The sequence below is a fragment of the Onychostoma macrolepis genome, chromosome 03 (genome assembly GCF_012432095.1).
Source record: "Onychostoma macrolepis isolate SWU-2019 chromosome 03, ASM1243209v1, whole genome shotgun sequence".
Classification (NCBI taxonomy): domain Eukaryota; kingdom Metazoa; phylum Chordata; class Actinopteri; order Cypriniformes; family Cyprinidae; genus Onychostoma; species Onychostoma macrolepis.
The window spans coordinates 11,668,567-11,694,305 of NC_081157.1; the positions used below are offsets into that span (position 1 = coordinate 11,668,567).

General features: G+C 38.1%; 1 protein-coding gene across 3 annotated transcripts; it reads right to left on the bottom strand.

Annotated features, from left to right (window-relative positions):
* Positions 1–641: 641 nt before the first annotated feature.
* Positions 642–24,605, bottom strand: LOC131536685 (von Willebrand factor A domain-containing protein 7-like). Of its 3 annotated transcripts, XM_058769723.1 has the most exons (17): positions 24,530–24,605; positions 24,301–24,335; positions 23,453–23,511; positions 23,042–23,260; positions 22,468–22,761; positions 10,336–10,429; positions 10,085–10,213; positions 9,767–9,953; positions 9,206–9,375; positions 4,088–4,200; positions 3,801–3,917; positions 3,516–3,710; positions 3,191–3,323; positions 2,920–3,072; positions 2,557–2,643; positions 1,856–2,127; positions 642–1,682 (listed from the first exon to the last, which is right to left on the bottom strand). In XM_058769723.1, exons 2-17 carry the CDS (start codon positions 24,317–24,319, stop codon positions 1,350–1,352), a joined length of 2,574 nt encoding a protein of 857 aa, XP_058625706.1. In that variant the 5' UTR covers positions 24,320–24,335; positions 24,530–24,605; the 3' UTR covers positions 642–1,349. The 3 variants fall into 3 exon arrangements, with proteins under 3 accessions (XP_058625706.1, XP_058625707.1, XP_058625708.1); XM_058769724.1 differs by lacking the exons at positions 23,453–23,511; positions 24,301–24,335 and having other exon boundaries at positions 24,530–24,584; XM_058769725.1 differs by lacking the exons at positions 23,453–23,511; positions 24,530–24,605.
* Positions 24,606–25,739: the final 1,134 nt, after the last annotated feature.

Consider the following 25,739-nt stretch of genomic DNA (forward strand, 5'->3'; position numbering starts at 1 on the left):
AACCCTTTCCTGCAACGATGACTACAGAAGGGAATCCCTGTAACACAAGGCAACGCAAGCAAGTACCTCCAGGTCTAACTGAAGTGGTGCATTTAATATAAATTTTAGCCTCATTGAGAAACTCAATGTGAGGATTAATTAAGTGATTGATGGTTTGTTCAAGCCTATGCGATAGTACATATTGCTATAAACTTGGGATTTCACATTCTCATTCTCTAAACTCATCCTTTCTCTCTTTCTGCAACGTGTGAATGCGAGTGTTCATGTTAGATTAGTTTGTCTTAGGTTTATATAAATAAAGTCTTATTTATATTGAAAAGAGAAGTATCTTGTGTTTTGTGCTTACAAGTTAATGTCTTATCTGCCGATCTTGTTACTGTGCTTATTAATAGTGCTTTCACTATATTTTGGATTTTAATATCCAGTGCAGAATTAATGTTATACGGCTCGTTCAGTGAATCGCTGCCGACTCAGTGATCAGCCGCAAAACAGTGATTCTGTTCAAATTCCCTATAAAATCATAAATGATTCCCTTTAAATTAAGTTAAATTATATTTATGTATCAAACCCTACAAAGATCTGCTGAGAGATAACCCAGAATTTCAAAATGTTTTTTAAATTTTTTTATTTATTTCCTTCAGAGCACATAATCAATATACACTTATGGAAATGCCAGGTAGCCTATGTGATGTTCATTTATATATTTCAACATGACACACTACCAGTCAAAAGTTTTTGAACAGTAAGATTTTTAAAGTTTTTTTTAAAGAATTCTCTTCTGCTCACCAAGCCTGCATTTATTTGATCCAAAATACATGAAGTTGTATTTGCTAAAGCAGTAATATTGTCAAATATTTTTACTATTTAAAATGACTGCTTTCTATTTGAATATATTTTATTCCTGTGATCAAAGCAAAATTTTCAGCATCATTACTCCAGTCGTACTCCAAGTGTAACAATATACACTATACCATTCAAAAGCTTGGAGTCAGTATATATAGCAATTAAAACTTTTATTTAGCACACAAGTAATGATAAAGACATTTATCATGTTACAAACGATGCTGTTCTTCTGAACATTCTATTCATCAAAAAAAAAAAAAAAACTGAAAAATTCTTCTCAGCTCTTTTCAACATAATAATAACAACAATAATAAATGTTTTTGAGCAGAAAATCAGAATATTAGAATGATTTCTGAAATATCATGTGACTGGAGTAATGATGCTAAAAGTCAGCTTTGAAAGTCAGCTTTGATTGTTCATAATAAACTGTTTAATCAACAACAATTAGTCAACAAATACTGTTAGCATGTAAAAAACACAGAGTGATGAAGAAAGCTATATCCTTATCAATATTCTTGCTTTTCTGCAGCTTTCCTAACAGCTACCTTAGTCATTACAGTGAACCGCAGTGCCACGTAATTCGAGTCACTGGACTCTGAATCTTCTGCTTCAATGGTGAGTGTGACATCTGTCCCTGACTCTGTGTCGGAGCGTGCAGTCAGTGTTACGCTTCCTTGAGCACTTCCCTCTGTCCCCGTGTCCAGAGACCTGGGGAAAGACACACTGAAGCTGCGGTCAGTCCAGGCTCGGATAGTGTAGCTGCCGCCTGTAGCATTAGTGACCAATGTAAAGTTGAGATTAAAGGGGATTCCAGGCTCTATAGTGTTATTTGGTTGTGCCTGAGAAGAAACATGTTTAATATGATTAGAAATATTATCAGTGTATTTTGTATCTCATGTATTTTTTTGGATATTCCATACTAGTCATACTAATCTCATGTAAAAGTCATGTGATATTTACAGGTAATAATAATGAATTTTCATTTTTGGGTGAACTGTCTCTTCAAGCTCACCATTATATTAACTCCAGAGCCTCGTTGCTGGGTGGGTGACTGTCTCTGGAATCGACTCGGCGAAGATCGAGTCGAGTTGTTTAACAGCCCTTTCAGCTGCACCACAAACGCCCACTCTGGGATTCTGTCGATGTTGACCAGGAAGTCTGTTGCACCCAATGATTTAATGGTTCCATGAACAACATCAGATCCTGAAGCTTCAACTAGAAGCACGTCAGTCACTGAGACTGAATCTCCTCCGGTCACAGACACAAACAAAGTAGCGTTCCGACCTGAGCAATCAGAAAAATATTAGATTTTTTTACATTGATGATGAATTGCTGTTTCCAAAAACAATATTGTTATATTACAACAATATAGCAGCACAACTGTTTTCAACACTGATAATAATACGAAATGTATTTTCACATCAAATCATCAATTAGAATGTTTCTCAAAGATCATGTGACACTAAAAACTGGAGTAATGGCTGCTGAAATTTCAGCTTTGCCATCACAGGAATTAATTACATTATAAAAACTATTAGAAAACATTTATTTTAAATTGTAATAATATTTATCAATATTACTGTTTCTACTGTATTTTTGATCAAATAAATGCAGCCTCTGTTAACAACATAAGAGAATTATTTTAAAAACATTTAGCGTAACGGTCTAGCAATTATCAAGAAATATGGAATGAAGAAGATGAAATCAATATACCAATGAAAGGACGATTGGCTTTCGGTGTGAAGTCACCTCCTTCTAACTGCTCCACAAAGTTAATGAGAAAGTTCACAGAACTCTGACCTGTAATCACAATTAAAACAGTGAATATAGTACAACTATTGTGAAATGCAACAGTCTTGCAATGTTCCAAAGGAAAACTATTTACTGATGTTATTTTCCAAACCATTGTTTGTTTAGCAGTTTTATTTCTAAAACTTCAAAACTGGGTTGATACACACATTGTGTAATTAAACATTTTATTAAAATTAAATGTAATAATTAATTTGATAAAAAAATTTAAATCTCAATGGTTTACAAACAAAACAAAACCTATGCAGGCACATTAAACACGCTTACCAATGACTTTAAGACTGTAGGAGTGTGTGGAGTCAATGCTGATCTTCCATTCCCCTGTCTGGCTGTCAGAGTTGAGTTTTACTCTATTCAGATTCCCTACAGTCAGGATGCTGCCCAGAGGACCATCTGCCACTGAATCTGACTGAGACACACCTGAAGGGCAAGGGAAACAGCTTATTTTTAATAATATAATCCAATTTTGCATTTGGATTTTTGTATTGGAGAAGATAAAACCCTTATATTAGCAAACCATGTTTGAGGTATGGCTCACCTGTAGGGCTGTAGAGGGTAAAGACTGGAGAGTCTCCAGTGATATACACAGTCACATTGGATAGAGATGGATCTAAAACAAAAGAGACGTTTTCTGGAATGATTGGACTTCTCACCACCTGAAGAACAGTCACCTTCAAAAAAAAAAAAGAGATGTTTCAATATGTTGCACCACAAAATTACAATCACCAACCTGAAAAAATATTGCAAAGAGCAGAAATGCAAAACAAAAAGTTTTGTTTTAGGTACGTCATTTTTCTTAATTTTTTTTTTTTTCATATAAAAACTTTACAGTATAGGGATTCTAAGTCATTCTTAGAACATACCAGGGCAGAGGTAGATGCATCTGTAATGACTGCAGTGGCCTGAGACAGTGTAGCTTTTGTGACAGTTATTGCCTGTCCACCAGAAGCATGGGCCAGATCTCTGTACAACTGTATGTCTGATCTTAATTTAAACTGTTGAGATTGTGAGGCAGTCCTTCTTCTTCGCAGAAGAACGTTAGTCAACATGAATGTGACCTGGGTGGTGTAGAAAAATGCCATTACAAACAAATTAACAACACTTTAATTTTAGGAGCAATGATGTGGATGTGATCTGCAGGCACTCACTGTTGACCTGGTGCTTTCTATCATGGCCAGAACGGTGCTTTTTAATTCTAAGTCTGTTGCTGCAGCATCAGTGAAAACAAAAATGTCTGAAGATGGAGGAGCTCCTGCTAGTGCCAACTGGAGAACCAGATTTTTTCAATTATTATATTAAGAATCAATGCAGCTGAGATATTCACAAAAATATATCAGCAATGTAATATTATTTATCGGTATGAGTAATTTTTACATTTTCACATGTAAATACAGTTGGCATACATGTATAAAGACAAACAAACAAACACACAAACCAGTAGTCCTGACAGACACATCTCTGGTTCATCTCCTCCACCATCTGCTGAAAGAGAATTAATTCTCTCTTTGAAAATATCTGCATTCGTAGTTCTTGTCAGAGGTCCAAAATCTGCATGACACAAACACATCATAGAACACTACAGCAACAAGAATTTTTAAAACATTTCAACACTGTTTCAAAAATAATAACTACAGTTTTTGTGTGTATGCTAAGTGTTCATAATGGATAAATATTTAAGTGCCCTTTCGAATGGTCTCTCCCGTTCTGTCAAAGGACACTATGGGGAAACTCCTATTTACTCTGAATACTGAAACCTGTTTTGTTCACGTTTGTGTAGCTGCACGAACATAGATGCTATATAAGTCGGCTCTGAGCGCCATTTCGTCAGAATTTTCATCTCCTTGCTGGACTCTATGGAGAAGGAGCAACAAGAAGCATGAAGCCTACTAGCTGTAGAAGAGCCCCGGCAGTGGAAAATCGCCTCTCTCAGTTCTTCCTCTGTGGCCATCCGGCAACTAAAAGAGTATTTCCTGAGCAAATTTCCACGGCGACATTGTTTCAAATGACGTGAGGATAGTTATATGTTCTATAAACAATGATATAAAAGTAATGTCTAAGAAAGTTTAGACCAATCTTTACTGTGAAGTAGCCTACTCTGTTTGCAAATACCTACTCAAACATGTTTATAATAAGCTTAACAATAATATAGTTTCTCAGTTATAAAATGTTGTTTTTGTATTGTATGATAATTCAAATAAAATCACGTGGGTGATCACAATATTGGTGATTGCTAATGTAATATAATTGCTCCTGATAAGCCTATCAACATGCTCATTTATTAATTTTAGTGGGGGGTGCTTTATTTATTTTGAATAGTAACAATATGTAGGCCTACATATTATAATAAATATAATGTACTGTTTTTGCTGTACTTTGGATCAAATAAATGCAGGCTTGCTGAGCTGAAGACACTTCTTATAAAAAAAAACATTACAAATCTTTGTTTTTTCATGCAGTTTCTGCTGTCTCCCGTTTTCCTGGGTTCCAGTTTCCTGCCACTGTTTTGGATATTTTAGATATTGCACCCACCATGTCTTGACTTTTCTGTTGTTTATTTGTTTGTTTGTTCCTAATAAACTGTTTAACTGCACTCGCAAGTGAATCTCAAGTTATTTTATGTGATAGTTATATGTATACACATTTCTTTTTTCCTCACATTCTTTCTTGTAACTCTTCTCTCTCAGTCACACACCTGACTCAATGGCTCATTATTACGGTGGCCGGGAAGTGCAAAACAACATTACAAAGTGTGAAACACTTTTACGAAGCTCGAGACAAATTTACATTTTGGAAAACATTTTTACATATCATAAAACACAATTACATGGGAAAAACACTTTTACCAAGGACGAAACAAATTTACAATGACAGATTCTTCACGGAAAGGGAATGTACCACACACCGGAAGTGACGCGGTGAAAGGTGGTGTTGTTGGTGAGCGCGGTAAATTCATGTTGGGGTTGTGGAGTAAATGCTGTAAATAAAGTTTATGGTGACCGAACATGGACTGCGGCCGAGGGATGTTTTGCCCGTTTTGTGGCAAACACATGAGCAGCTTAAGGCGGTTTTGCTGTACGTGTGGTCGGCGTTTGGAGTTTCTAAAGGACGCGAACCAGACGGACACACAGGGGACGTCTCGACAGCCGGACAGTGTTAAGCTGCTCATGTGTTTGCCACAAAACGGTAGTGATGTGACGTTCAACACCGAGGCTTCGAAGCCTGTATCAAAAAAAACGAAGCATCTGGCAGTGAAGCACTGTACCGGAGCTTGGTTCATTTTGCCAAAACCACGTGATCTGTGACGTCCAAAGCTTCGTTTTCGCACACAACCATGTGACTGCTTCGTATTCAGTTTCAAATAACGCAAACCACTTGCGCAGTTTGAAGTGTCTCTCACTTCTTTGATAAGAATGAATCAATATACGAATAAATATATGCATGTGTAGTTTTGTGCATGTTCATTTTGTATTAATTCCCGCTTCACAATCACTTCAGCTGACCATTCTGATAATCTTCTTTTATTTTGATCATTTATGCATATCATATATTCTTGCCTATTTTTTCCACAAATTTATTCACTCATTTATTCATGTATTGTGTAAAACAATGACTGACATGTAAAAGATTAATTTATATAGCGTTAATACTTTCTTTGTTTTATTTTCATAGCACAAACTGATTTATTATCTGAAACAATCCAAAAATGGCTGGGTCGTCTGGGACGCAAAGGCAGCTATTTCCACCTTTTGACCACAAGATGTCGTTAGTGTGCATCGTTTTGAAAAGCTTCGAGTAATGAACCTTTTTACGATTCAGTTGAGGGGAAGCCTTGGTGCTTCGCAAAGCTTCATTTTTACATCACTACAAAACGGGCAAAACATCCCTCGGCTGCAGTCCATGTTCGGTCACCATAAACTTTATTTACGGCATTTACTCCACAACCACAACACAAATTTACCGCGCTCACCAACAACACCACCTTTCACCGCGTCACTTCCGGTGTGTGGTACATTCCCTTTCCGTGAAGAATCTGTCATTGTAAATTTGTTTCGTCCTTGGTAAAAGTGTTTTCCCATGTAATTGTGTTTTATGATAGGTAAAAATGTTTTCCAAAATGTAAATTTGTCTCGAGCTTCGTAAAAGTGTTTCACACTTTGTAATGTTGTTTTACACTTCCCGGCCACCGTACATTATGGAGCTCATTATGCGGGCCTTTGTCTTCTCAGGTGTCAGTCACAGCATTATCCAGGATAGTTCACGCCCTCTCGCATAGACCCTTTCTACTCAAAAAGTGACTTAGAAAATTTAAATCAATATATTGTTTTCTCTGAATGAGTGAGTTAGATTATTTTCAGATCATTTTGAAGCAAATATTCTAGGCTACAAGATCCAGTTCTCAAAAGTCTTGTGAACAAATGTTCTGTATGTGTTTTATGGCCTTATTTCAGTTACTTTAAAATTTTAGTTTTTTTCAAACCATGCATAAATGTTGTTTTCTCAAAAACACAATCACGTACGTACAAGCTGCTCACATATTATTGTAGCCCAGTTTGTGCTGAATGCAGTGTTTTTAGACTTTAGCCATTAAAATGTTTATAAGCAACTGAAAAAAGCATAAATGTCAGGGCATGTCAAAACTTCTCCAGAGCCCCAAAACACCCTCAGACCCCAGAGGGTTAATCTCAGACACCTGAACTACACACTAATGAAACGCTCGTTCAGGATGTTGACTTTGAAACAGATCCTCATGCAAGTATGGCCCTGTTTTTTATTGGTGGATCTAAAAGACACTTACTTTCACATTCAGATAGCCCCCCATCACAGACCGTTCTTGAGATTTACGTTCAAGGGGGAGGCTTATAAATAAATATACAGTTCTGACGAGTCTCTTTCCCCCTCTGAGGCAGATGGGAATCCACATTATGAATTACCTCGACGATGTGGATGTGTCGGCCATATCGGAGCAGGAACTGCTCGCTCACAGGTCACTGTTACTCAGCCTGGGGCCGGTTTGCACCAGCTGGATGTAAAAAAGTTGGGTGTAAGCCATATGCTGGGCTTTGCAATGTCCAGCTTTATGATAAACTTTTACACCTGTTGCACCAATTAAAACTACGACCAGGCGTAATGCCCGGTGTAGACGATGCGCGTCCACGCCAACATATCTCCTGCAGTGACAGCTGAGAAAACATTCACCTGCAATGGCTACAACTACTAATAATAAAGAACAGCATTGCTGCATAACAAGTGATGCTCACAAAAGCATGCAATCTTTTTTTTTTGTTTCACTTACGCTTTCACCCTGCTCTCTAGAGTTTTTTTTTTTCTAGCTGACTATATTTTATGTACAATGAATGTCTTTCCTGAGGTAAATGTGACTTTGTGAAATTGTTCACGTTTTCTTGACGTCTTTCTGTGGCTGAAAAACAGATCGAGTGATTACATGAGACATACATTTCAGTAAGTTGTTCTGTTTCTTTCAACACTTTTCTGATGTTCATTCATGTTTATTTTCGCTATAACTAGTAGCAAAGAGGAACAGATAATCGGTTAATTTGCCACTTGAACTGAGGTGCAACAGAGAACGCCACATTTAAGAGCGTCAAAACCAAATTTATAGTTTGTATTTTGTGATAAAGTTGAAAGCTCATATGTTATTTCTGATTAAAAGCAACAAAACACAAAACTTACTGCGATTATTGGATGGCAATAACTTAAAACGTGAAATATTTACAAGCATTTATACTGTCCTCCGAGCAAGATGACGAATGGTACAGTTTCTTCTTATAATCATATTAAATACTTTGCTGCATAAATACGTACAGAAATATATTTTGTGTTAGGTCAGGTAGCGAGTCATCTTCCTGGGGACAGTTATCGATTCGACCCAGATGCGGGCCTGGATTACACCGGAACGCTCACTGGCAATTCAGCAGCTAGTAGCGTCATTCAGTTTAGAGACTAGGGACTTCTTATCCCCTCAGAGCTTTCCAGAGAATTCTAGGCCCAAGCTGTGGGACCTTCATGTTTGGTCCCTCGACGGGAGTCTTTGCAACTCCCAAATCACCATTTTGTCCATATTAGAGATTTCCTGGAATGTTCTATTACATCTGTGAGGCATATTTGGAGTTTCAGTATGAATGAAACATACATTACATGAGTGTACTCACTATGCTCACAATACCCTATTTTGGGTAAAAATAGGAAAAATAATACTTCTCTCTAAAGAAATTTGAAGTAAATATATGCAAATCTATAAGTTTTACTCCAGTTTTTTACCACCTCAAGTTGTTTTAATTAATGTACAAATATACCTCATTGTCATGTTCTAGCAATGTTATCTAATTTTATACCCTTAAAGTCATGGCAGTTTTTCCCCATGGTATCAAAAATGGTATTGAATATAGATTTTTTTTTTTTATCTCAACAAAGTTATAAATTCCAGTAAATTCCCCCGGGGGAAGTGCCACCACAAATAGAGTTAAAGTCTGTGGGAAAAACTGATATACAGTATATATATAAATACGCATGACTAAATATGCCATATGACTACCTGGATCATTAAATGGGACTAGAATGTATTCTGAAGGTTCCCCTGGTGTTCCTCTCCTGCTGTCTATAATACTGAAGGAGACTCTCTTTGCACCTTCAATCTCATCAGACATGCTGCCCGTGGTGTCAATCACAATAGCCAGAACTGAGGTCTGACTGAGGCCTACCAATCTGAGAGAGGGAAAGAAACAAACAAAATTAGCTAAACCTGGAAAACCATATCAATTTCTGATTCTAGGGTAGGGATTGCTATAATTAAAGAATTTTTTTTTCTCCATTTTTCTAATTGCAATACTGCATTCTATATAATATGTGCTTAAATCTTGTCATAAAGGTTGTACTTTTGAGTTAAATGTACATGAGTGTCTCTAAAAAGTTTCTTTCTTTAAGACCTGAGTTTCTGAGTTGGGGGTGTGTCAGTGAGAAAATATGTTAGATGGAATGGATGCAGAGTCTGTATTGATAATAAATTTGAAATGAATGAAATAAATTTACAAAACCTTAAGCATTTCTTTTATGACGTAGTCCAAAATGTGTTGTGTGTAAAAGGAAGGTCTCATACTGAAGAAAGGCTTGGTCGCCTGTGGCCAGTCGGATGTCTTGCAGCACTTCCACAGTAGCGTTGATGGCCATGTCAGCAGCACGGAGGTGAAGGAAGCCGTGATCTGACCTAATGTCATCCTTATTGATGCCTCCAGTGGGTTCTCTTAAACTGGTCCTGTCAAGAAAGCCACCATGGCTACACTTGCCTGAAAGAAACTTATGTCAGTGTATAAATCTGTGGTGCCTATTCAGCCATCCTGTGGTCTGTGATGATGTACAGAGAAGTTATAACTAAAAGGCAGAGCAACACTACACATGGGTGATGATGCTCTCCTACCTGCAGGTTTTCTGGAGGAGTAAACACTGAAATATCCTGAGGTTAGTTTCTTGCGCAGCAGTATTTCTGGGAGAATGTTATCTCTGCAGTCTGACCCAGTGCAGCTCCTGCATGTCGGTGTGCTGGGGCCTGGGTAAGCAGATAAGAAGTAAAAGAATGTGCAAGTTTATACCATATTCATATTGTGGATATGCATATGGTACATGGTGGTTCAGAAATTGTGTAATGGGGGTAACTGCATTGTGTTATACCTGCTAGGTTGTTGAGAGGAAGCTCAGGTTTGATCAGCGTGCCGAAAGGAGCAGTGCTTCCCAGTTCCACCCAGTTACTGTGGCTATAGAAGTCCTAAACACAAAAAAACAAATGTATTTTCTAGGTTGTAAATGTACATTTTTTTCATTATATATACCGTATTGTCCCGAATATAAGATGACCCTGATTATAAGACGACCCCTTTTTCCAGATGTACCTTTTGGAAAAAGGCTTTTTGAAAAACAAATCTCTCTGTAAAACACATTTTTTTCTTAAATTATTTTCATATTGCATATTTTTCCTATTTTAATTTTTGTTTTGAAAGTATGGTAAATACTGGTAAAATGTACCAACAATGACATTGAAAAATATACACTTTTTGATATACCACTGAAATAACAGGTAGCTCATCTGAATTATATAACATTTAGGCTATCCATCTCATAGTAGCCTACCAAAATGTTATTATCAGTAGAAGTGAAATCTTATTGTAATCTTCAAATCTGGGTACTGTCTTATGTTTTAAAATCACTTACAGAGGAAGTTCAGTCCCATCAGGCTAACATGCCGCTGTAAGCTTTTCTTTTTCTTTTGTTTTCACTCGCGATCTTTACAACACACATTACATTGCATATTTCATGGCACACTCGTTTTATGCGTTTTTGGCGCCACCTATTGTTGTGGGTGTATTATTGACATAATATATATATATATATATATGTACATTTTTTCATTGTATATATCTTGAATGTATTTAAAGGGATAGTTCAACCCAAAATGAAAATTGTGTCATCATTTACTCATTAAGTTGTTCCAAACCTTTTGGAGAGAGTTTCTTTCTTCTTTTGAACACAAAAGATGATGTTTTAAAGAATGTTGGAAACCAAACAGTTGCTGGTAGCCATTGACTCTATATACACTGCCATTCAAAAGTTTGGGATCAGTAAGATTTGTAATGTTTTTTTGTTTTTTTTTAAAGAAGTTTCTTATGTTCATCAAGGCTGCATTTATTTGATCAAAAATCCAGAAAGAAATTGTGAATATTATTGTGAAATATTATTTAAAATAACTGTTTTCTATGTGAATATATTTTTAAATGTAATTTATTCCTATGATGCAAAGTTGAATTTTCAGCATCATTACTCCAGTATTCAGTGTCACGTGATCCTTTAGAAATCATTCTAATATGCTGGTTTATTATCAATGTTGGAAACAGTTTCTGCTTAATATTTTGTTGGAACCTGTGATACTTTTTTTCAGGATTCTTTAATAAATAAAAAGTAAAAAAGAACAGCATTTATTAAAAATAGAAATCTTTTGTAACAATATAAACTACCATTTAAAAGTTTGCGGTCAGTTTTATTCAGCAAAGTTGTGTTAAACTGATAAAAAGTGATAGCAAAGACTTATATTACAAATTATTTCTATTTTGAATAAATTATCTTCTTTTAAACTTTTTAATCAAAGAATCCTGAAAAAAGATTCACACATTAAAAAAAAAAAAACTGATACACACGCACACACGTGATGTTTTATTAACAAATTTCAGGAGGAGCACGCGCAGATAATTAACACAGCCAATTCATCATCAGTAATCACATCATCTACTCCTCCGCCAGTCATCGCCTCCGCTCTGCTTGACCAGCCACAAGATTTCCCCGACACCGAGGCTTAACCTCGCCTCCACTGCCGAAACTTTCAACTTCCCGGCATCCTCGTATCATTCAGCTGCGCCAACAATTCCTCTGATCGGAAAGTGGTAAGTATTTAAAGCCCCGTTCAGACTACATGATTTTGCCACGATTTGCTTGACGTAGGTTGTCGTGGGAATACGTAAACGACAATGGGTGTCGGGATGCAAGATTCAATCATTTCATCTCGTGTAGTGTGTCATAGTGCACGACAACCGATGCCATGTCTGCGACGCTTCACGACTCAACACAGAAAGTCTAGCATGTTTAATTTATTTTTTGTCGTCCACGACGAGTTCTGTCACTTGGGTGACGCTGACCAATAGGAGCACATGAATCTCTTCTGTACACAGCTTTTAAACATGGCAAAACGAAAGAGAGAACCTGGTGAGTACTAAAATAGGCATGTAACCTAGCAAATCACTCATTATGTTCTCATTCACAATAGCGACACAGTGTTTAATTGATTTATTTGTGGCGGGGCGGGAGTTTTTATATGAATGTATCTTTGAAGGAAACCGATTGTCTTCAGAAAGTTTCATTGTCATTTTAATTTTAAGTAGCATTTATGAGCTCAGGGCTGCTTTGTTTACAGCTGTTGCCCAGAAACCGCTATTTCTGCAGCTCCAAAAGTGCCTCTTGCAGAATGAATCTACTTCCTATCTAATTAACTTACACATCTACTGTTTTCGTTCAGAAAACACACACACACACACATTACAATTACAGAGACATTTAACATTCGGATGTGCTAGTTTTGTAATTGACTTATCTCTTCCCTAGTCAGTGAGGTCCAAACAAAAGCTACTTCCCTCCGAACACAATATGGGAAACTACTCCGTCCAAAACCAAGTGGCAGCAGCAGCGACAAAGACTTAACTCCCAGACAGAGGTGGATTTTAAAGAACCTCCAATTTCTACAACCTTTTGTTGTACAACGGGTATCCAGATAGCACACGTACGTCTGCGAGATGTCTGTTAAAGATCTCTTGATCTGGAAAGCATCTGCAGTCTACAAACGTCTGACAGACGTCTTTCAGATGTCAGTTTTACATACATTCTAAATCATAAACATCTTAAAGACATCTAATAGACGTCTATTTGACAACTAAAAGGAGACGTCCAATAGACGTATTGCAGATGAGCAAACACCCTAAAAAATACATCTTGCAGATGTAAATGCAGATGTCAAATAGATGTCTCCTAGATGTACGTGTGCTATCAGGGGGCAGTCTACACTGAATGTAAATTGGTTGTTACAGTTCTTCCCAATTGTTAAATTTGTGAGCTCTCCATTCTATCTATCTATCTGACAATTTCTATCTATTTATCTATCTATCTGCTTTCAAATTTTGAGACGACTTCAAACTAGTTTTTTTTTTTATACGACTTGTTTTTATCTTAGTTGGATGACTTGGAAAACAGCATCGCTGATGAGGGAGGAGAAGACCTGGAAACAGAGGAGGATTTGTCTGAGTCATCCACCTCCTATCAAGCATTCAGTTCATCAACTCCTCTTACCTCACTTGATTCCTCATCATCTCACCAGCGTCATCAGGTCACAAGCAATAATTCTGAAAAAGCACATTACAGGTCCAAACAAAAGAGATAAATCAGCAGATGAAGATTGGAGAAAGTGACCATTTTAAAAAATGTGTCTGAAACATTGGTAGATGCCAGCAAGGATGTTGATCAAACATTTGGCAAACAGGTAGTATCTGAGATTAAGCTAATCAAAGACCCACTAACCAAGATGAGGCTGTGTCGTAACATCCTTATGATGTTGTATGATGCATAGGAAAACGAGGCTAGATTAGCAATACAAACACCCTGGCAGGGACACACAAATTATAATCAGCACACCCAAAATGCATCAATTCATGTCCCTCCTGTAACACCTCCAATGAGCTACTTCAGGGCAGTAGAAGAGGCATATGAACGTGAAAGAGAGAGGGTGTAGGTTCAATTCTTAAAGGGATAGTTCACTCAAAAATGAAAATTCTGTCAACATTTACTCACCCTGAAGTAGTTCCAAACCTGTATGAGTTTCTCTCTGCTGTTGAGCACAAAAGATGATATTTTGAAGAATGCTGGTAACTGAACAATTGACTGAAACCATTTACTTCCATGGTATGAAAAAAATAAAAAATACTGTGGAAGTAAATGGTTACAGTCAGCTGTTCTGTTACCAGCATTCTTCAAAATATCATCTTGTGTGCTCAACAGCAGAGTGAAACTCATACAGGTTTGGAACTACTTCAGGGTGAGTAAATGTTGACAGAATTTTCATTTTTGGGTAAACTATCGCTTTTATGTTTTTTTTGTTCTTTTTTTTAACGTAATGGTGCTACACTGTTTGTTTGTTTTTGGTACTTTTCAGTCTGTTTAAGATGCTGTTTTGTATTATTTGCACATTTTGAAAGAACAGTTATGTTTACGAATTATATTCCCCTTTGTATAAAATTTACCAAAGACTTCTGTAAAGATTCAAGGAAAGAAAGTGTAATTTAACTTATTAAATAAAGGTTTTTACTAAGAAAATGAATCTTGTGCATTTTTTTAAAACACAAATCATGTTAATTTTGACCATTACACATACTGCTACTTTTAATTACACTTTAATTACATAATTTATACAGGTTTGACATAACCTGAAGGTGACTAAATAATGATAGAACTTTTATTTTTGGGCGAACTATTTCTCTAATTTTCCTGTAATTTAAATACTGCATAGACTACAGAACAGTTCAATATATAATAATAAGTCAAGTCAAGTCAAGTTGAGCTTTATTGTCATTGCGCTACATGCGGGGGCATACAGTGGAACAAAATGTCATGCCTCACAGGACCACGGTGCTACATAAATACAGGCATACAACAATGGAGTAAGACAATATAAACCTATACACAACTATCCTACTGATAGATTTGACTATAAATATACTATCTATAAAAAGTACCTATACAAACTAAAAATACAAACTATACAAACTATACAAACTATACGAATGCTTCAGATAAATACTGTACATGTGCAAGGAGAAACATTGAGTTCAAGCAGCTGGCTGGGGAACAGTGCAGGATGATTTGTAGTGCATGAGCATGTAAACATACATATATTACTGAGTTCTTTTTGTGGGATTTGTGTACACACAGCAGTGTGTGTGAAAAGTGACTAGTGCGCATAGAGGAGGAGAGTGTGCTACTACAGGTGGTTTGTACAGGCCCACTCACCTGTGTGTAGCACACTTCGAATTGCACGTTACATGTTACAGGAGGTAGGGGTTTGTATGGGGTTCAGAGAGGCGGGGTGATTTGAGTTCAGGGCTCTCACAGCCTGGGGGAAAAAGCTGTTGAGCAGTCTGGCAGAGCGGGCTCTGATGCTCCTGTACCGTCTTCCTGATGGTAGGAGCTGGAAGAGACTGTGGGAGGGGTGTGTGGAGTCCTTCACGATACTGTTGGCTTTGCTGGAGCATCGTGTGAGGAAAATATCCAGGATGGAGGGGAGAGGGGCACCGATGATCCTTGCAGCTGTGTTCACTGTCCGCTGGAGGGTCTTGCGGTCTGCTGCGGTACAGTTCCCGTACCAGACAGTGATGCAGCTGGTCAGCACACTCTCAATGGTGCCCCTGTAGAAAGTGGTGAGGATGGGTGGAGGGAGACTTGCTCTTTTCAGCCGGCGGAGGAAGTGTAGGCGCTGTTGTGCCTTCTTGGAGAGTGACATGGTGTTGGCGGTCCAGGTGAGATCCTCTGTGATGTGCACCCCCAGGAATTTAGTGCTGCTGACTCTCTCCACAGTCGAGCTGTCGATGGTCAGTGGGGGGTGATCAACGGAGTTTCTCCTGAAGTCACAACCTCCTTTGTCTTACTCACATTGAGGGACAGGTTGTTAGCACCACACCATTTCGCCAGCTGTGCCACTTCCTCTCTGTAGTGCGTTTCATCGTTGTTGCTGATGAGACCTACCACTGTTGTGTCATCAGCAAACTTGATGATGTGGTTGGAGCTGGACTTGGCAGTGCAGTCGTGGGTCAGCAGCGTGAAGAGCAGCGGGCTGAGCACACAGCCTTGTGGGGCACCTGTGTTCAGTGTGGTAGTGCTCGAGGTGTTGTGGCCGACACGGACTGACTGAGGTCTTCCGGTTAGAAAGTCCAGGATCCAATTGCAGAGGGAATTGTTAAGGCCCAGCAGGTTGAGTTTATTTATGAGCTGTTGTGGGATTATTGTGTTGAATGCTGAGCTGAAGTCAATGAACAGCATTCTAACGTAGGAGTCTTTGTTTTCTAGATGGGTAAGAGCCAGGTGGAGAATGGAGGAAATTGCATCGTCCGTAGAGCGGTTCGGACGGTATGCAAACTGGAGCGGATCGAGTGTGTTGGGGAGGCTGGTTTTGATGTTGTGCATGACTAACCTCTCAAAGCACTTCATTATGATTGAGTCAGTGCTATGGGACGGTAGCCATTTAGACAGGACACAGGTGATTTCTTTGGTACCGGTATGATTGTTGTGGATTTGAGACATGTGGGGACGACTGCCTGGCTCAGCGAGGTGTTGAAGATATCTGTTAGGACATCTGTCAGCTGTGCAGCACAGTCTTTCAGTACACGGCCAGGTATGTTGTCGGGACCCGCAGCCTTGCGTGGGTTGATCCTAGATAGGGACTTCCTTACGTCGGCTGGAGACAGACAGAGCGCCTGGTCATTGGGAGGTGTGGGCAGTTTTTGTGCAGGTGTGTCATTCTGCATTTCAAACCGTGAGTAAAAGTGGTTGAGTGCATCTGGGAGGGATGTGTCGTCATCACAGGCCTGTGGCGGGGGCTTGTAGTCTGTGATGGTCTGAATGGCTTGCCACAGGCTCCGTGTGTCACTGCTGTCTGTGAAGTGATTGTTGATTTTTTGAGCATATGACCGTTTTGCATATTTTACATCCAATAATAATGGATGTAACATCAAACAATTTAATGTCTAATGTTAAAATGTATGCTTTCATTGTAACCTCCCTTTAAATACTTTGGTTAGTTCAAGAATATTTTGTATTGTTCAACTTTGAGGTTGATATTCCCATATCAACCTCAAAGTTGAACAATACAAGGACAGACACAAAACAGTGCTTTTAATTGTAAAATATTCTTGAACTAACCAAAGTATTTAAAGGAGGTTACAATGAAAGCATACATTTTAACATTAGACATTACATTTTTGATGTTACATCCATTATTATTATATATTGAACTGTTCTATAGTCTATGCAGTATTTAAATTACAGGAAAATTAGAGAAATAGTTCGCCCAAAATTAAAAGTTGTCATTATTTAGTCACCTTCAGGTTATGTCAAACCTGTATAAATTTCTTTGTTGTGCTGAAAACAAAGGAAGATATTTTGAAGAATGCTGGTAACTGAACAATTGACTGAAACCATTTACTTCCATGGTATGAAAAAATAAAAATACTGTGGAAGTAAATGGTTACAGTCAGCTGTTCTGTTACCAGCATTCTTCAAAATATCATCTTGTGTGCTCAACAGCAGAGTGAAACTCATACAGGTTTGGAACTACTTCAGGGTGAGTAAATGTTGACAGAATTTTCATTTTAAATAAACTATCGCTTTTATATTTTGTTCTTTTTAACGTAATGGTGCTACACTGTTTGTTTGTTTTGGTACTTTTCAGGCTGTTTAAGATGCTGTTTTGTATTATTTGCACATTTTGAAAGAACAGTTATGTTTACGAATTATATTCCCCTTTGTATAAAATTTACCAAAGACTTCTGTAAAGATTCAAGGAAAGAAAGTGTAATTTAACTTATTAAATAAAGGTTTTACTAAGAAAATGAATCTTGTGCATTTTTTAAAACACAAATCATGTTAATTTTGACCATTACACATACTGCTACTTTTAATTACACTTTAATTACATAATTTATACAGGTTTGACATAACCTGAAGGTGGCTAAATAATGATAGAACTTTTATTTTTGGGGCGAACTATTTCTCTAATTTTCCTGTAATTTAAATACTGCATAGACTATAGAACAGTTCAATATATAATAATAATGGATGTAACATCAAACAATTTAATGTCTAATGTTAAAATGTATGCTTTCATTGTAACCTCCTTTAAATACTTTGGTTAGTTCAAGAATATTTTGTATTGTTGAACTTTGAGGTTGATATTCCCATATCAACCTCAAAGTTGAACAATACAAAATATTCTTGAACTAACCAAAGTATTTAAAGGGAGGTTACAATGAAAGCATACATTTTAACATTAGACATTACATTTTTTGATGTTACATCCATTATTATTATATATTGAACTGTTCTATAGTCTATGCAGTATTTAAATTACAGGAAAATTAGAGAAATAGTTCGCCCAAAATTAAAAGTTGTCATTATTTAGTCACCTTCAGGTTATGTCAAACCTGTATAAATTTCTTTGTTGTGCTGAAAACAAAGGAAGATATTTTGAAGAACATTTGTAACCAAACAGATGTGGGGCACTTTTTTTTAAACTGACTTGCCTGTAGCAAGGAATCGTAGCGTTAGAGACAGGCGCATTCTTGCACTGATGGCTCTTCTAAATTTGGGATGAGTGGTGTAACTTCTTTGGATGAGTGGTGTAACTTTTTCAAGCAAGTAGCTGAAATCCTCCACATCCATCCTAAGCAGATCACGGAAACCCTTCCTGTCACTATTCTTCAGTGCAAATTGAAAGAAACAGTTTGGAAAGTCAAACAGTCTGGTTACAATCCAAAGCAATAGTTAACTGTTTTATTGTTCACTTAAAAACAAAAAATGGACAATGCAGAACTGAAAAAAATAAATAAAAAAATGATACCAAGGAAACGGCACTGCCGTTTTCGTGTGCGCATTTAACTTATGTGACATCGTTTGGTGGAGTAATGTATCTATCAAAGGATTCTGATACACGGGTCAACTTTTTGAGCAATGTTGCCAGGCAACAATGTTGCTGTCAACGGACAACAATGTCAGACACAGGGCCCACGACCAATCTGACATTGCCCCATGTATCATCAACTGGAGATAAACATTTTTTTAAAAAAGGCTCTGTTTACACCCCATGTGACATAAAACAAATTGTACTTGTGAAGTGTAAAATTACATTGGTGATCAATGAAAAACATTGGAGCTGCATACTGCTTAATTTAAGCTTTAGCTCGATTTTTTAACAGTCTGTTTTTGTCTGGCTAAAAATAAAACTATAAACGATTTTACCTCGAGTTCTCTTTGGAGGATCGACAGCCCATATTGTCCTCTTCGAGCAAGCCAGGAACGTGTCCACTGTCGAGTTTTCTTTCTTTTTTTTGCGCTTTTCTGAGGACAACACAGCCAGTACAAAACACGCAACTTCGGTATCCATTGCCGCTGTTGTTGGATGTCAGTCTGTAGCTGCGGCTTCTCAATGACAACGAGCCTGGGCCGCACCCAGTTCTTACCACAGCAAAGCCTCACTCGCTTCCCGCTTCAGCTCAGCCTTTACCTCGGCTCTTCCGGCCGCAGCACCGCATGCAGCCGGGCCCCTAACTTCTGTTTCCAGATGCTAGCGCGAGGCTGCCTCCGCTAGCGGCACAGGCCACCAGTCTTGCCAAACAATTTTCAGGTAAAAAAAATCGCTAAAAGCAGATAATTTTTTGCTAAAAGTTGTTAAATGACGTCGAGACATCATCGGATGTTAATTAACCCGTATTTAATTTACTCATTTCATTTTGATAAATGGATAGGTAAGTCAGATAATCAACAGTGAAACTTCTCTTCCACTGTTGATCTAAACCAGAAAACAAAAATTAATCTCACAGTGGACCAACAGTAATGATTAACAATCTTAAGTACAAATTGAAAAATTAAGGCGTATCATAAATAAACAATTATTGAACAAGTGCAACCTGCAACTTAATTCATATATGAAGTGCGTACAGCTAGGCACCTCCCTCAAAGTGTCTAACGTTACCAGCCGATGTGCTGCTTAGCTGGCTAGCTGTTTCAATACGTTTTCCTTTCGTGTGGTTAAGAGAAAAACGCATGCCTTTTATCATTTTATCACTTTTTAAAGGTTTCCAAATAATTTTTTAAAATGGCTACATTTGTTGCTAGTTGCTTTGAAAACAAGTTGCTAGGGTAGTCTGAGAAATTGTTAAATCCAGCAACAAAATTGCTAAGTTGGCAACACTGCAGGCTACCCGGACATTTCAGCATGTCCCCCCAAAGTCACAAACCACTCCCCTTTTTTCCGCAGCCTACAGCTACAGCAGCAGAAGCAAGCATGTGGCTGCCTCCGCTTGCAACTCAGACTTTCCTTCTACTTCCCCTAACCCCTTTCCTTTTCAGTGGTCTCCAGCTCCTGTAGCAGACACTAACGCGAGGCCGCCTCTGCTAGCATTGCAGGCTGCACAAGCTCTACAGCTTTTCTCCCCGAATGCCACAAACTCCGTGGCCTGCAGCTACAGCAGCTGAAGTAACGCAAAGCTGTCTCCGCTTGCAACACAGGCCCTCACATGACTTTTCCTCCTGTTACTTCTAACCCCTCTTGCTTTCCAGTGACCTCCAGCTACCATAGCAGACTCTAGCATTAGGATGCCTCCGCTAGTAGTGCAGACCCATCCACAGTCTTTTCCTTACCCCACTCCCAACCCCCTCCCCTACCCATGGCCCCGCAGCCCCACTGTCTAACTCTAGCGTGAGGACGCTTCCGCTTGAAGCACAGGCCCACACATCTCAGTCTTTTCCTGCTGCTTCTAATAACCCCTTTTCCTTTTCAGTTACCTTCAGCTTCCATAGCAGACATTATTTCCCCACTGCCGCAGCAGTGTCTGCTCCTGCAGGAACTTTTTCTGTATTTCCCCACTGCCGCAGCAGTACTGTCTTCCGCAGAAGCCCATATCTTTGCTTCCCACAGCTGCAGCACTTCCCACTTCCGCAGAAGACATTTTTTCTTTTCAGATGCCGCCACAGTGTCCGCTTCCGCATGAGCTCTATCTCTACTTCCCACTGCCCCAGCAGTGCCCACTCCCGCAGGAGCCTTTTCTATATTCCTCCACTGCCGCAGCAATGACTACTCCCGCAGGAGCCTTATTTGTATTTCCCTCTCATCTCTACTTTTCAGCTGCCGCAGCAGTTCCCGCTTCCACAGAAGTCACATTTTCTTTCAGATGCCGCAGCAGTGCTCACTTCCACAAAAGCCACTTTCTTTTCAGATGCCGCAGCAGTGCTCACTTCCGCCTTTATCTCTCTCGTTCCCACCGCCACAGCGGTGTCCGCTCCCACAGGAGCCAAACTCTCTTCTCTAAGGCCACAGCAGTGCCGTTACTCCAAACGACGTCCAGCACCCCACCAACCTTAAGCTCTGCAAATTTTGGTGGGTTATCAACGCACCTCTCTGGCTGCTGTCCCGTGCTTATTGCATCCAGGCTAAAGGCCGAGCTCGGACCCCTCTCCCCGGACAGGGGGAGTACCCTGGGCTCGGGAGTAATTGCCAAGCTCGGAGCCCTCTCCCTGGACAGCACGCCAAATACGCATAACCTTTACTCAGTTTATTATATGTAAGTGTGAACTTGTGAAATATATATTATGCAGCACAACTGTTTCCAACAATGATAATAAAAAAATAAATCAGCATATTAGAATGATTTCTGAAGGATCTTTTGACACTGAAGACTGGAGTAATTGCTGATGGAAATTTAACTTTGCATCACAGGAAAAAATTATTTTAAAACATTAAAATAGAAAACCATTATTTTGCATTGTAAGAACACTTCACAATATTACAGTGTTTTTTTTTTTTTCCCAGTATTTTTGATCAAGTAAATAGACTTGATGAGCATTAGAGAATTCTTTAAAAAACATGAATTGCTTTGGATAAAAGTGTCTACCAAATGAATGCATGTAATATAAAATACAAATATGTGACCCTGGTCCACAAAACCAGTCATAAGGGTCAGTTTTTTTAAATTGAGATTTATACATCATCTGAAAGCTGAATAAATAAGCTTTCCATTGATTTATGGTTTGTTAGGATCGGACAATATTTGGTTGAGATACAAAATGAAAAGCTGGAATTTGAGGGTGCAAAAAAATCAAAATATTGAGAAAATCGCCTTTAAAGTTATCCAAATTAAGTTCTGAGCAATGCATATTACTAATCAAAAATGAAGTTTTGCTATATTTACGGTAGGTATCTTTACTTAATATCCTAATGATTTTTGGCATAAAGGAAAAAACGATAGTTTTGACCCATATAATGTACTTTTGGCTATTGCTACAAACCTGTGCTACTTAAGACTGGTTTTGTGGTCCAGGGTCACATATAACTGCTGATATGGGCCCAGCTTGAAAGTAAAAAAAAAAGGAAAAAAAGATGAATAATAATAATAAAATATAGAAAGATTATAACAGATAACTCTACTCCAATCTCGATTTGTAACGTACCTGTAGAGTGTGACATAGAGCCCCCAGTGTGTTACGGGCAGAGAAATAACTCCCCTGCAGCACGCTGGCCTTTACTGCAGCTACACCTTGGGTAATGAGATGCCGGCCCTCACTGAAAGCCTCATTATCTACGTGATGTGCCTCACTCAGTGCAAAAAGTTGATCTATGACTGCATTACTTAGAAAAATTTGTGTTATAACTAAATAAAAAACGTGGGAAGAGGCAGCAGATGATGAAGCAGCAGATGCTGAGCAGGCTTCTTGGACAGCAGATGGAGTCAGACTGTTGTTTATCTGAAAAGAAGAATATCATTAGTATTATTTTTATTCAAAACAAGAAATTTGATTTCACTTTGTTTTTCAGTTCAGGTTTCAATTCAAATTATGTGTGTAGCATAACTTAAGACTTAGCAACTTTAAAAAAAACAAAAAACAATTAGCAGTTTCAAAATTTACATAAAATGTGAATTCTCTTCACGGAATGTTAATCACAGACCTTTTGTTACTCATAATAACTCATTCATGTTAATTCTATTTACTGGTTTTTACAAATTCAGTTGGTTCTTTTTCTTACAGGCAGTGTGAAGTTGCGCCCCTGGGCAGTGGCTATGTCACGACACACTTCTGCTGTCTTGCGGAGGATGGCCAACTGAGTGATTTCTCGATGGGTGAGGGAGCCGCCCTGAAAGAGGGGTTTGAATGCTGCTACCTGGGGTGATTGAAACAGGGTCCCACAGAGGAGAAATACAGCCACTGCAACCAGTGAAACCATGACTGTCCACAAGAAGAGGTGCTGTGGAAAAACAATTGTTTGACAATTCAATCCCTGACCAGTCAAGAAAATCTGTAGGCATTTGACGAAACATTACACTAAACATTATTATGGCAAAACACCCCAAGTCATTAGGGTAAAAATAAATAGCAGTTTTAAAAAATGTCATGTTTCAATATGCAATGAGGCATTATCTAATCAAAATGCACTAACTTGCATACGTTTCCAGACGTTCCAGAAGAAGTTTTTTTCTGTCTTTTTATTCCATGAGTCTGTAACGCGTTACAATAAGGTTCGGTTACACTTTACTTGAAGGGGTGTGCATAAGACTGACATGACACCTTCATAATCATGATATGACACATGTCATGAATATGAAGGGTTTTTATGCATGTTTATGACAACTGTCATTAAGTATCATTCACTCAGTTAATGCAAAGATGACATTGTTTGAGATGTCTTTGTTATGGGCTAGGGTTAGGGGTAAAGGTGGGGTAGGGTAGGGTTAGGGTTAGGTCAAATAATGTCATCTTTGCATTAAAAATGACATAACTGAGCGAATGACACAATGACAGTTGTCATAAAAACCTCCTTCATATTCATGACATGTGTCATGTCATGATTATGAAGGTGTCACGTCAGTCTTACGCACACCCTTTTAAGTAAAGTGTTACCTAAGGTTCAAAATTAGTTAACATGAACTAAGAATGAACAATACTTCTATAGCATTTATTAATCTTAGTTAATGTTAATTTCAGCATTTACTAATGCATTATTAAAATCACAGGTTGTGTTTGTTAACATTAGTTAATGCATTGTGAACTAACATGAATAAACAATGACCAACTGTATTTTCATTAACTAACATTAAAGATTAATAAATACTATAATAAATGTGTTGTTCATTGATCGTTCATGTTAGTACATTAACTAATGTTAACAAATGACACCTTATTGTAAAGTGTTACCCCATAAATAAAAAAATAATAATGTCAACAGCTATTAAAAAAGGACATTTACCACATTTTCAGGAACAAAATGTATAAAACCAAACAACAAACCTATAAAAAACTTCAGCATTTAGATAGGAATAAATCTGTAAAATGAAAAACAACATTTGCCTGTGGTTACTTGCCCTAAATTTTGAATTATTTTAAAACAATTTTTCAGCAGTTAAATTTGTTAGTCTTTAACTGGACATTAATTTACAAAATATGACATATTACACAATTACATAAATATTGTAAATTAAAAAAATAAAATAAAATAAGTAGAGAATCGTTGTATTACCTTTTTGCAGATTTTGTATGTATGTACTAAAACTTATACACAGCCTCTGTCAATATATTTATACACTTTAACACACATGACTAATGTCAGCGTCACAGGATTTCATAATCCTTTCTGTAACTGTGTGGTCAGTAAGGAAGAAAATGTATTTCCTTATTAACCGCTCTTACTGACTGTGCCCTTTTCCAGGGCCGTGCACACAGGGGGGTGGCCCGGTGGCTAGGGCCACTGCCCCTCTGCCCTCATCTGCCCCTCTTCTCACCAAACCCTCCCCTGCTATCACCCCAGCTCAAAGAGTTCAGTTACTGCTCCGCTAAAGATCCACTGATTCCGCGAATCCCCTCCGCGGCAACACTCACAATCCCGCTCTCTGGAGAAGACAGTTCTTCCCAAAGGTTGATGCATTTACAGGTAGATCATTACAATCCACATTACAGTCAGTGGATGATTCGCTGAATTAGTGATTTGGTAGTTTGTTTTTGTATTACTGTAATGATTTGCTCTAAAAGTCGTAACAACTTGTACAGAATATCCACATTCTTAGAATGTCTAATCAAATTATTGTACCCGATCAGATCTAATATAAAGGTGCTGGTCATATAATTAGAATATCATCAAAAGTTGATTTATTTCACTAATTCCATTCAAAAAGTGAAACTTGTATATTATATTCATTCATTACACACAGACTGATATATTTCAAATGTTTATTTCTTTTAATTTTGATGATTAGTGCTTACAGAAAGTGAAAAATCAGTATCTCAAAATATTAGAATATTTACATTTGAGTTTGAATAAATGACCATCCCTACAGTATAAATTTTGGGTATCTCTTGTTCTTTGAAACCACAATAATGGGAAGACTGCTGACTTGGCAATGATCCAGAAGACGAACATTGACACCCTCCACAAAGAGGGTAAGTCACAGAGGTCATTACTGAAAGGTGTGGCTGTTTACAGAGTGCTGTATCAAAGCATATTAAATGCAAAGTTGACTGGAAGGAAGAATTTGGGTAGGAAAAGGTGCACAAGCAACAGGGATGACCGCAAGCTTGAGAATACAGTCAAGCAAAGCCGATTCAAACACTTGGGAGAGCTTCACAAGGAGAGAACTGAAGCTGGAGTCAGTGCATCAAGAGTCACCACGCTCAGGCGTCTTCAGGAAAAGGGCTACCAAGCCACTTCTGAACCAGAGACAACGTCAGAAGCA